The sequence below is a fragment of the Paroedura picta genome, chromosome 6 (assembly GCF_049243985.1).
Source record: "Paroedura picta isolate Pp20150507F chromosome 6, Ppicta_v3.0, whole genome shotgun sequence".
NCBI lineage: Eukaryota > Metazoa > Chordata > Lepidosauria > Squamata > Gekkonidae > Paroedura > Paroedura picta.
Window position 1 is genome coordinate 26,936,347 of NC_135374.1, and position 13,188 is coordinate 26,949,534.

Below are 13,188 nucleotides of genomic sequence, written 5' to 3' on the forward strand. Positions count from 1 at the left end.
GGTAGGATCACTCCAGATCAATCATGTTTGTTGCAGAAGGAAAATTTAAATCAGACAAAATCAAAATGGAAATTGCATTCAGTGGAGTTGGAAGGGACTGAATCGGCCTGGGATTGGAATAAAACCTCTGTGCAGTTTACACCCTGGCATGGGAGCTAATAAGATGCAAATACTCCAACTGGTACTAAGAGGATAAGCACAGAATTGGTAATCATTTCCACATAGGGATTTGGGTGGGGGGGGTTATACTGTAATTTTTATTGTTTTATTTTGAACTGCTGTGAGACGATATTTCTGAGAATGGCAGTATATAAATTAAAATATAAGTAAATAAAAATAAAACACGGGTGGCTTACTGCTGGCAAATGTGGGATGGTAAATATCGCATTTGCAGCCCTCTTCATGGGGAGACCCCCCCTCCCGTGTTTTTCCTCTGTCCCATCAAGGCTTTTTGCTTCCTGACTAGGCTGCAAGAGAAAACAAGGCGATTTTCTCCCTTCTCTCTTGGCTTGTCAATCACACTAAGCCACCAATGACAGCACAGTAGTTCTCTCATGGACTGAAACTTTCTCCCCACCCCCCCCCAGCCCCCAAATTATTTTTAAGGCACTTCCTTAAAGGCACTTCCTTATGTTGCTATACATAACATATATGCTTCTTTAATAAAATCAACATTGCTGCGTTGCTATGGAGAAATGCCAGAACAATACAGCATCCCCCCCCCTCCTTTTTTGGGATTCGTAATTTTTTGCACTTTATTTCTGTCTGGGTAGATTTGTAAGATACTGCACATTATCCCTGGAGCCCAAGAAGATATTTTGTGCTAATGGTAGGCTTAAAAACAAGCTGACTAGACCCCTGTAGGATCAGCAGAAACAGGGCTGTGTTTGCGTGCCTGATCCCAAGAAGACTGTAGACACTTTAAAGACGATTTTATTTTACCTTGGATAATGTAGGATTATGGTCCCTCTACAAGACAGACCACGGCATTTAAAAATTTTTTTTTACTCAAAGCAGGAAATGGAGAAGGGAGGGCAGGAATGAGATCAGGACAAGACTATTGTGCATTTCCCCCTCTATACAATCTTATCCCTTGTGGCTCACTGGTGGTTTGCACGATTTAGGGTGGTAAATCCAGTTTTATGGATTCCCAAAACTGCAAGTTAAAAATGGCCAAATTGTGACCCACCTACTGGACAGCTATAGGATGTTGGCAACATCATGTGGAGGGGTTCTATATGCCGCCAACATGTGAAGGCTGTCCAGGAACATTTTCCTCAGGCGGAAATGGCCATTGACTCCCCTACACAGCAATAATATTTGTACTCAAAAGGCAGGTAGTCTTGTGTTGAGCCAATCAACACATGAGAGAAGATAATTTGAAAATCATCTGGAAATTCCTATCCTATTTATACTAAATATACATCTCCTTTGATGCCCCCTGCAGGATACCCTTCATATTCTGCCCAGTTTTGCACACTACAGATCTTGTATATTCCAACATATTTATAGCTTTATCTGGTTTATCTTGCTATGATTTTGTTTTCATAGTCAATTGTTTTATGCTGTAGTGTATGTTGTTTCATGTCCTGTTCATATTTTTATAGTTTTAATTCTTGAAAATAACCTCATGAATTTTTAGTTTGGAACGTTTTATGCAATTTTTTTTTAATACAATGTATAATTAAATAAATCTGTGTACCTTAATGTTATTTTATTTATCATTTGTAATTTTAAACTTGATGTCATTTTGGTGTTTTCTTTGTTTTAAATTTTCATTGTCCTTGAATTTTATTTTTCAATTTCTCTTTTTTTTTTAAGATCCCTGAGGCTTATTTTATTAGAGAGCCATATACTTTCCTCCTTACCAAGGACTTTATTAAGGTATATATGTATTGTACAGCGCAGAAAGATTTCACAAGGCTTTAGCTGCATGTCCTCACAGGTTAACATTTCCAGCTACTTGAAATAGGACTGGTTAGTTGTTTAAATGAAGCATGCTTGAAAAGAGAAGCAAAGCTTGTCTACAAAATACTAACACTTGGATGAGTCTGCAGCTTGAGAGAAGGGCACCCGGTGAATTTCCTGGACTTTTTTCATGGCTGACTTGGGATACGCTTGCATTGTCAAGGAGTGTGTTGACCTATCTCTTTGATGCATATTGATTATGACAATCACTCTCCTTTCCCTGCAGGCCATGGAGGCACAGATACAGAACTTTGGACAGACGCCATCTCAGTTGCTTATTGAGCCACATCCGCCTCGGAGCTCTGCCATGCACCTGGTGAGATACAACTGCTTGCTGGGAATTTATTTCCTCTGAATCCGAGGATTCTTTATAGGTCATAAAATACCAATTTAAGTAACACTTTCTCTTTATATGCCCCGAGATCCCCACAAACACCATACATTTTACTGTGTGCAGAAAAATTGCATCCTACAGCGCCTAGGTGGTTTTTCTTTCTGACAGTTGCTGACTTTGTTTGCCAATCCCTTGATTTTTTTAACGAGCTCCTATCATCATAAATATGTATTTGATGAATACCATTGTGTGAAATGAAAAGCCTCGAAGATTTTCTTGTGGCGAAGATCGTATTGCAAGAGGAGAAAGGAAGCATTAGGAAATGATTTATGTGATTTATGAACATTGGCTACTTGTCAGAAGTGAGGAATTGTAGTTCGAATCATGTGGGAAACCTCCTGCCCACTCTCTGGAGAGGACACAGTGTGCACTTTAACTTCCATTTGAACTCCCAAATCATTCTTAATCCATTCTTTTGTGTATTTGTTACAGAGAAAAGCATTACTCAGCTAAATTGGAAACAATGAAATCTGTTTCCATTTTTCTCCTGATTGGAACATCTCAGTACTTGGAGTTTTCTATAAAGCTTGAGCAAATTCCAAAATATGTTTTGTTTCATGCCTCCATAGAAACCAGGAATAACCTTTAATAAGTTGTTGTTGTATTTACAGAAATAAGCAGCACAATACTTTTTAAAAATTAGGGCAAAACATGTAGTAACCTAGTAGGGAGCAAGCTTCTGAGTCAGTCATTACTGTTTGAGTCTGAGCATTTTTTTACAAAAAAGGAAAATAGGAGGGAAGAAGAAAAAGACATTTTGAGGCATGATGCAAAAATCATACGTCTGCAGTTCTTCTTTCCTGCTTCATATGCTGTTGCCAAAAATATTCTGTTCTGGGAACTTGAAAGCATGCTCCCTAATTTGTGACATATGAGTTGATGCTAACAAAAAAAGCATTGTGGGTTTTAGTTGAACACATGACACTGCCGTATACTAAGTGAAACCACTGGTATATCAAGGCCTGTATTGTCTACTCTGACTGGCAGCAACTCTCTCTTTCACATCACTTAGTAGTACTGGATTCTTTTAACTGGAGACTTACAGGGATTGCAAATCAGATTTCCTATCACCAAGCCACACTGTAGCCCTTATATATTTACTACCAAATATGGCAATGTCTAACCATAGCATAAGTAATGACTTCTTTGACAATTACATTTGTTTTCTCTTTAGTAAATTTTCAAAATCTGTCATGGTTATTAAAAAAGCGTATACTTGATTATTTTAAGGACCAAAGCTAATACAAAATGTAGAAATTACAAGCAAAGGACCCACAAGAGCATGGGCATCTAATTTTCCCCTATATCCCCCACCCCCACTTATTCCTTATTCCCTTTCCTGAGCATCTTGGTAGCCTTTTCCTGCGTCATTTTCTTCTTCCCATCTACCCACCAATACAGCTATACCTACTCTTCAGCCTCAGTTTTCCTTCCTTTTGCACTGAGAGTCTCTCCCAGGGAAAAATCTAGTTGAGTTGTGTGGTGGCCAGAACTGAGCCAAGTTGTATGGTGGCCATCATGGCCAGGCTGACCAGCATGAATTGTCTCTGGGTGTTGCTGCTGGGTTTGTCCCTGGTGAGTCCTCCATCAGGATGGGACCCTTTCCATGACAGTTTTTGCCTCCAAGACCACTCCAGTTCTCTCCCATGGCTTTTCTTTACAAAAACTAAGGCTTGAAAGAATCACCAATAGTGTTGGGATTGCCTATCAGACACCACTGTGACCATTGAGAACTCAGTGGGCATTCTTTTCTTAAGGCATTTTTTTCTATTATTAGGGGGGAATTTTAATCCCCCAATGTTTGGGGGACTGTTTTTTTTTTTTAGATTTTTCTGCAAACATAGGACTTTCCTCAGGTTGATAGAGAAAACTCTATCTGTCCCTAGCTCCATTTTGCAGATCTATTCAACTGTGTTTCATAGCCAGAATTAGAAATATGATGAAATGCCAGAAAACATGTCTCATTTACAAGGTCCTCTTCCTCAACTTGGAGCCATGTTCCAGAAATGTTATTTATTGAGTCAGAATACAAATTCATGCAAATTTCATAGATTTGGCTTCCCTTCCAAGAAGCCCATTAGTGGGCAGACTGAAGCTTTTCTTTTCTAAATAATATCAAACCTGCACATGTCTATACAGAGCATTTTTCCTATGTTGATCTGCTATTTAAATATAAAGGAATTTGTATATGAGTCCCCCTGTGTACATCGATTGGTCTATGTACATCTTTGGATTAAGGGCTATGATATGTACCCTTTTTGGCAATGGATCTCACTGACATCCACTCTCATGGCATTGCATATTATAGTTCACTTCAGGACAGAATGAAACATTATGAGAAACCTGGGGTTGCTGTTTTCATATTTGTCTGTCAACATAAAGTGCAATATCATTCCTCTATGAGTTTCACCCTTGCCAATCCATAAGAAGAGCTTTTTTGGTCCAGACTAGTGAATCATCTAATGTGGCATCCGATTTCAAACAGTGATTCACCAGTTGCCCATGAGGACTGAAAAACAGAACGTAGAGGCCTCCAACTAATGCTGCCTCCTTAAACTGGTATTCAAAGATTTATTGCCTCTAAATGTGGAAGTTTCCTTTAGCCACTATAGCTGGTAGCCGTTGACAGACTTATCCCAGTGAATTCCACAATTTAATTACCCACTGAGTAAAAAAAATGTAATTCCTTTATCCCATCTTGAATGTATTACCCAACAATTTCATTTGGGAGAGGGAGAAAAGTTCTGAGTATCCATTTTCTCAGTCCCATATATAACTTTATAAACCCCTATCATGTCCCAGATTAGTTGTCTTTTTTTTCTAAATGGAAAAGCCTCCAGCTCTTCTGTGTTTCTTCACAGGAAATGTGTTCCAACGCATTAATCATCTTGGCTGCATTCTGCACCTTTTCCATCTCTGCAGCATCCTTTTTGAGATACAGCAACCAGATCTGTGCAGTATTCCAAATGAGATTGCACCATTTGTCCACCGTGAAATATTAAAATAGTGACCATTTCATTTTTAACCTCTTTCCCAACAATCTTATATGCCTTTTTCGCTGTCACTGCACACTGAACTGACATTTCCATTGAGCTTTCCACTACAACCCCAAGATCTCTTTCCTTCTCAGTCTCTGACAATTCATAACCCATCAACATATATTTAAAGTTAGAATCCATACATAATTCGTTGATGGTGGTAGAGACAGAAAAATAAACTCCAGGTAAATTGTATAGTACATTTTATTACAAGAGACATGCCTGGCTGCATTTTTTGGTCAGACACGCATTATTCTTACAACTTCTTGTTCTTCTCTTGCTGTCAAAATCAGAGAGAGTTTTCCTCTTGGCTTCTAGAGAACAACTAAATAAATGTTAGTGTTGTAGTATTGTTAAATCACTGTGTCGTATATAATGTTAACCTTATGAATGACTTGAATGACTTGCTTCAGTATGCGAAGTATTATAATAATTTAAATGAGATTTTCTTTCTTGTTAATGCTGACTTTATCATTTCACCCTGCAATGGTAACCTAATGCACCTTAATCATTCCTTTTCTCTATTTGTCCTTGTGTAATGCTCCGACAATAGCTTTTTTAACTTTACTGCCCTGTATTTTGTAGCATAGGTGCACAGCTAGCATTGTTTCCCCTGTATGTGCAAATGTTTCCTGACTTTCTCAACCTTATTTTTCCCTCAGACCTCCTCACTAATTGTGTTATCCCTTCTGTTTTCTTCTGCTCTCTTCTCCTTTCTACTCAACAGTGTTTCCTTCCACAGAGCCCGCTTATGTTTAAAGATCAGATGCAGCAGGATGTTATAATGGTTCTCAAATTCCCATCCAATTCGCCAGTCACGCACGTGGCAGCCAACACACTTCCCCACCTAACCATTCCTGCCGTGGTAACTGTGACTTGCAGCCGGCTGTTTGCAGTGAATAGGTGGCACAACACAGTAGGTATGTGCTCATGCAGAGATCTGGTGCTGAATTTTCCACAGTGAGGCATTTGTTTTAATTCATCTGGTTTTCTCTTATATTGTACTGATATATAATTATATATTTCACATATCCATTTGAATTATACATGCTAATACAGGAATTGCTTCTTTACTAGAGTATCACTCTATGCCAATCGCATAGGGCTGTCCCTTCCTGGCCAAACTACGCATACTTTTGGAATTCCTTGACTGGATCTCCTGCTTGCATTTTTAAAAATTGTTTAATTTTATTTTCGCTAAAAATAAATCGAAGTAAAACGAATACAGAGAACTTTCTGAAATACAAACTTCAAAGTTATTATTATAAATTATAAAAGCCTGAAATTAATTCCTCATTCTAGACAGGCAAGCATTCAATTTTTCAAATTTATGAGACATTTGCCCATGTAATAGACAAGTTAGTTTGCATGGTTGAATGAATATATTCTACTAATTTTTCTGACTAATCCTTTTCATCGGGATTATGTTCTAATTCTAAGCAAAAATTAGCCTTGCAGATGTTATGGGATTAAGAATAAATTCACAAAATCTTTAGAAGGGAATTCTACATGGTTTAACAAAAAGCCCTTCAGTAGCTCTTTCTTTATACCTTTAGACAGGGGTAGTCAAACTGTGGCCCTCCAGATGTCCATGGACTACAATTCCCATGAGCCAGCGAATGACTACCCCTGCCTTTAGAGATAGCTGTAGCTATCATATTCCAGGATTCTGCTGCTCTCCTTACAATCCCTGCCAGATGTGTATGAAACTGACATTGATAGCGCCACATACCCAACAATCCCCATCAGTCCCTTGGTATATTTATGCTAATTTATAGGTGCCACTGCTATAGCAGTTTTTTAAAATTATGTTTTCTTTGACAGAAAGGTTTACAGAGAGGTTCTGAGTAAGTCCATTCTTAACACTGATGCCCAAACCTATGAGCTTACTGGGCAAGTCTTTCGTTCAAAGTTTTCAAATGTTTTTTGCTGTTTACTATCAGCATCTAATAGATCATCTAAGAGAATATATTTCTTTTACTATTTATAGCTAATTTTTCAAAATTTGTTAATTGGGTTCTTATTTCATCTTTCTGTTTGTAGAAGACTTTTAACCGGTAGAAACTAAAGCCAATAGATTTACCCTTTTCTGAAAGATGGTGAAACCGCCCTGCGCCTCAAGGGAGGGCAGTATATAAATACATCAAAATAAAATAATAAAATAAATAATGATAAATCTGCAAATGTTACAACTGTTTGCTCATCAGGGATTAAAGATTTATAATTGGATACCTTTAGATCTTCCCAAATTTTAAAATTTCCTTTTTTTGCAGCTTGGCTAAACTCTTTAGATCTTATAACAAAAGCCAGTGGTGATATTCCAGGAGCTAATTTTAGTCTGACTTTTATCCTGACATTTTCTAAGGCATTGATAACAGAATTTTCCTTCATTTAATAATTATTTTAACTCTTTTATGCAACCAAATCTAGACTCTCAAAGGTAAACACATAAAAGATTACTCAGCTAGAGTCAATGCTGCATCATTATCTTCTTTTATTTGTATTTGGTTAGAATACCCTGCTGTGTTTTTTTCCCCAGTTCTTAAAAGCAAACACAGTGAATCTAATACAGATTACAGTCATGGCATGGACAAAAAGCAGGAGTCCATTTTTCATCCCTGATTAGAAATGCCCCTACCCAGGAACACATTATCTTCCACTAGCACCGAAGCCCAAAATCCATATCTCCCGCATCCAGTGTTTTTAAGGCACAAAGAGGACTATTTATACATTCCTTTGTCCCTTTCTGCATCACAATCTGGGGGTGGAGCATGCTTTGACTGCTTTTGATTTTCTTATACAAGACTTACTTATACAGGAAGTTTGAGGTGGTAAAAATTAGAAATGTGATTGCAGATCTCATTTTTATCATTTAGGACTAAGGGGAGCCCCAGGATATTCTCTGGATCAAGCTCATCATCTTCCTATTGAAATGGATCCATTGATTGGTATGTCAAAGAATACAGCGTAAATTGTTTGTTTAAAAATAAGTTATTTAAAGATGGTTAGCTATGCTGCTTTTTATGATGTATTTCACTACAAACAATTACAGCCAACAAAAACTAACGTCCACCCTTATTTTTATACAAGTAAAAATATTATTAGTATTGTCACAGATATCAAAATATAAGGGCATTAAAAAATCTTGCTGGTTCACATGAAGGGTTGATTCAGTCCAGCAAAGCATATTGTTTTGGGGTTCTTTGTTTCAAGCATTTAGCATCAGAAGAGTTTTCATCTGAACAGAGAAGTTCCATTCAGCTCTCAGGGACATTTACTGTTAATAGAATTATCCTCGATGGAAGTCCATAATATCTTTTTTAAACCAGTAATTACACTTCATCTTAATTCAAGGAGTGTTATAAGTTTATTATACATGTGTATATTGTGTGTGCAGTGGTGTACCTAGCCTATTTGGCACTAGATCAGGTAGGAGGGCGGGGCTTGGTGACATAGGGGTAGGGCTTGCTTCCACCCGGAAGGAGCCTGTTAAGGCCTCAGTTCCCTCCACCAGCCTGTCAGTCTGTCTCAGCACTGATGTACCCCCTGCCCCCCCACCCTGTGGAATAAGCCCTGGCTACAGCAGCCCCTGAGCTAAAGGAACATGGCAGAAAGTTGACTCTGGGCATCCTGGAAGAAGTGCCTTTCCCCTCTGCAATCCCAGCAGCGGCAGCCCAGGACCCTCACAGCCAACAAACCTTGTCACCTCCCTATAGGCAAGGACATCCAGACAGCTTGCAACAGAGCCATAGCTGGGCCTTCTCAAGCCATTAGTCTCTGGCTGCACTCCTGGTACTGAGGGGGGGGGGTGCCTGAGCAAGTACACCTAGTCCTGTATGGCATGGTGGCTTGAGCTCAGCTGGTTTGCTATTGGCAGGGACTCTATGGCTGACTGATCAGACACCAGTGGCTGCCTGATGCTGCTGTAGCCCCATGGCTCAAGTCCCAGCATGCTCAGTTTGGGCTGCATCAACTGGCACCCAGGGCAAATGCCCTTATTGCCCTATCCTAAATATGCTACTATTTGTGTGTCCAGAATTAACTGCAAATCAGTTTCATTGGGTGACCTTCAATATTTCATGTTCTGCGTTTTTTATAAAATTTTCAATTATATAAATTTATCATGGCAATGTTTGAGTTTACACACAACCTTCATGGGAAAAGATTGATATGGAACAAAATGGCAGGGGAATATGGAATAACTGACTCCAAACTTGTATCCTATCTCAAGGTGGGGCCTATCTCAAGGTGGGGCCAGACCTCCTTAGCTTCGATAATAGAATTACATCCTATGAATTCAGACCATGGCCTGGAAAAGTATAGGCCTTCTTTTCTACAGCATCTCTTTGTAGCTCTGTTGACCCTCAGTTCTGAGTCTACAAGGAAAGAAGCTGCTTGGAGTAATATTATTAATTATTAAAGAGGAAAAATATACTGTAATGCATGATAAGAACTGAGGCCATTTTTATTCTAATATCTACTTATTTATCCTCATGTATTTGGCCATTGGACACATCAAGGATTCTATCCCTGCCTATTTGTAGGAAAATCAAAACTGCCACATGATTACTTACTGTATAGTGTAAGGTGACCAGATTTTAACATTGGTAAAGCGGGACAAGAGCTTTACCAATGTTAACATTGGTAAAGAGCCTCTTGTGGCGCAGAGTGGTAATGCAGCAGATATGCAGTCTGAAAGCTCTGCCCATGAGGCTGGGAGTTCGATCCCAGCAGCCGGCTCAAGGTCAACTCAGCCTTCCATCCTTCCGAGGTCGGTAAAATGAGTACCCAGCTTGCTGGGGGGTAAAACGGTAATGACTGGGGGAGGCACTGGCAAACCACCCCGTATTGAGTCTGCCATGAAAACGCTGGAGGGCATCACCCCAAGGGTCAGACATGACCCAGTGCTTGCACAGGGGATACCTTTACCTTTAAAGTGGGACACCATTGACCGGGGGGGTTCTTGATTAAAAATTTGGTCTATATGGAGCAACAAAAAGTTTCATAGAATGCATAGAATGCAAAAATAGTATTGTAATATATATTTTTTAATTTCAACATAAGTACAATTTGCCAGGTGCCCCCAGATGTCCCTCCAAAAGTGGGACAATCTGGTCACCTTAGTATAGTGGATATTCATATGTTGGCTCTAAAAACCAAATAGAGCCTCTCCTGTATTGGCTACCTACCATGCAGTTGGCTAGGCTTTACCATGTTCTACACTTTTGAACTACCTGGCAAAAAAATCAGCAAGATCTCTACCATTCCATGCATTATGGTTGTGTGAGCCACCATAAACTTTATGTCATGCATTCAGCAGTCATGTGATTCTGCTCTTTAAAGATTGGGAGGGCATTGGTTAATATGGAGTTGTACCTGGAAGAATATTTCCTGAGATGAGCCAGTGTGTGGATCTTGAGATCAAGAAGTTATTTTCTCTGGTTCAGATTGGCCAATAGCCATACAAGTTCTTTGTTTTCCTGTAGCTTGACATAGTCTCTTAAATTATCTGGAGATATTTGATCTGAAATCACCTTGAATTCATGAAACTGCCACATTATGAGATCAAGCCTTGGCCTATAAAGGCCCACTCTTATTGGCATCAGCTCTTCAGAGTCTCAGATGGAAGTCTTTTGCATTACCTATTGTCTGAACCTTTTAACTGGAGATGCCATATTGAATATGGCATTGAATATAGGATATTTTGCATAACAAACAGTGATGGGGTAGATAAAGTAGAGTTGCCTAAAACTCAACCCTTCAAAGATGAAGATACTGTGGTTGGGTAAGAAGGGACCAGGGGGCAAAATATGCTTGCCCTGTCTGGATGGGGCGCAACTGTTGGTTACAGCTAGAAATCAGGGAGTGGTTTTGATGCATCCTTCTCTATGGAGTAACAAGACTGGCATTTTACCATCCTGGAGTATTACCTGGACTATTCTAGGGGCAGTTGAGATTGTTTTCCATGCCACCCCCGGAATTGGTTTATAGGGGGGTATTTTAGTTGTGTTATGTTGCCGCATATGTCTTGGATGTTGGTTTCTGTCAGGATATTGTTGTATTTTTAGGGGTATTTTATTGGGATTTTTATTGAATGTAACCCACCACGAGCCTTCCGGGAGGGGCAGGCTAAAAGTCAAATCATCATCATCATCATCATCATCTTGACCAAGCCAAGCTACTAGTGCCCTACCTGGCCTGGCTGCAGAACACCTGGCCACAGTTATCCACATGACAGTCACCTCTAGATGACTTCTGTAACTCGCTCTACGTGGGCCTGCCCTTATGCTTGCTCCAGAAATTGCAACTGATCCAGACACAGCTGCCAAAGTCCTGTATCTGAGAGACTGCCTTCCTACCTATACCACCAAAGAACCCTCATTCTTCGAATACCAACCAGTTGATGATCCCTGGCCCAAAGGAAGTGCATCTGACCTCAACCACGGCATTTTCTGTCCTGGTCCCCACTTGGTGGAATGGACTCTCAGAGCACATCTGGGCCCTGACAGAACTAGTACAGTTCTGCAGAGCCTGTAAGATGGAATTCTTCTGCCAGGCTTTCGGTTGGGACCAGTGAATCAGATAACATCTACTCCCCCCCCATCAAAGCCATCAATCAAAGCCAAGAGTTCTAAGACAGCTTAGAGATATAATATCCATCTAGTCAATGCTGACACTGTTGCACAATTTAACTTTAGTTTTAATCTTATTTTATTGTATCTTTTAAATTAATGTTATGAAGTTTCCATGTACATGTTGTACACTACCCTGAGCCAATCTGCTGGGAGGGTGGTATAGAACTGAAATAAGTAATATTGATAATGTACCACTGAACCAGAGCCCCCCATTCGAACCTTTTTCATGCTTTGTGTGGCTGGATTGTCCTTCCTTTGGGACTGGATAGCAAATTTTGCCTCTCCCAAATCTATGATGCTCCCTATCCTCCAAACTCACATCACAGTAGTTATATATTTCTTGAAATTAGCATAAACAGACCTACATTTTAGTTTTCATGATATTTACCAAAATGCACAGTTCAATGAAAGCTAAATCTTCATTTCTTCCAGAAATGAAATAACAGAGTAGTACTAAAACAGATAGCATCTAAACATTGACTTACGTGCTTTGTTTTTTGTCTTTCTGCAGCCAATAACTCCGGAGTGAACAAACGGCAAATTACCGACCTTGTAGATCAAAGCATTCAGATCAATGCTCATTGTTTTGTGGTCACAGCAGATAATCGCTACATTCTTATCTGTGGTTTCTGGGACAAGAGCTTTCGAGTCTATTCCACAGAAACAGGTAAACCTTGTATACAATGTCTTAATTACTATGCTCATGTGAAATATTACCCTGGATCTGATATGCAAACTATTGTATAACTGGCTGTTTAAAATTTAGCATAGTCAGTGCTGCTTTATATGCTGCATGTGAAGAATTAACTAGTTTGAATAGTCACCTTTTGACAGTCAGCTTGAAAATTAAGAATGACGTGATGAGAATCAAAGCATGTCTACTTGGGTGGATCCAATCATCATCCAGCTCACCTTACTCCATCCTAAGGAGGTTTCCTCCAACTTATGTGGTTCATCTTCCAATTGAAAGGGCTCCTTAGGCTCAGGAGAGACCTGAAACTTGAGCCAAAAAGAAAAGAAGATCTCAAGCTGATCTTGCAGTTCAAGCTCCAGCATTCCAGGTGTTCACTGTTGTTTGCCTACCTTACTAATAAATGCTCTTCTTACTTTTCTCATTTTAAGAATGGTAAGTTTATTGTGGCCCTGGCAACAT

The 13,188-nt window shown here is 39.5% G+C and overlaps 1 protein-coding gene across 12 annotated transcripts in view; it reads left to right on the forward strand.

Moving 5' to 3' along the window:
* NBEA (neurobeachin) overlaps positions 1–13,188 on the forward strand; it is a 438,607-nt gene that overhangs the window by 401,202 nt on the left and 24,217 nt on the right. For 5 of the 12 annotated variants that reach the window (XM_077341872.1, XM_077341874.1, XM_077341878.1 and 2 more), the window contains 5 exons: positions 1,822–1,884; positions 2,195–2,284; positions 6,128–6,320; positions 8,277–8,348; positions 12,547–12,702. In XM_077341872.1, the coding sequence (XP_077197987.1) occupies positions 1,822–1,884; positions 2,195–2,284; positions 6,128–6,320; positions 8,277–8,348; positions 12,547–12,702 (574 nt within the window). The remainder of the gene's footprint in view (positions 1–1,821; positions 1,885–2,194; positions 2,285–6,127; positions 6,321–8,276; positions 8,349–12,546; positions 12,703–13,188) is intronic. The other 7 variants (XM_077341876.1, XM_077341879.1, XM_077341881.1 and 4 more) reach the window with 3 other exon arrangements.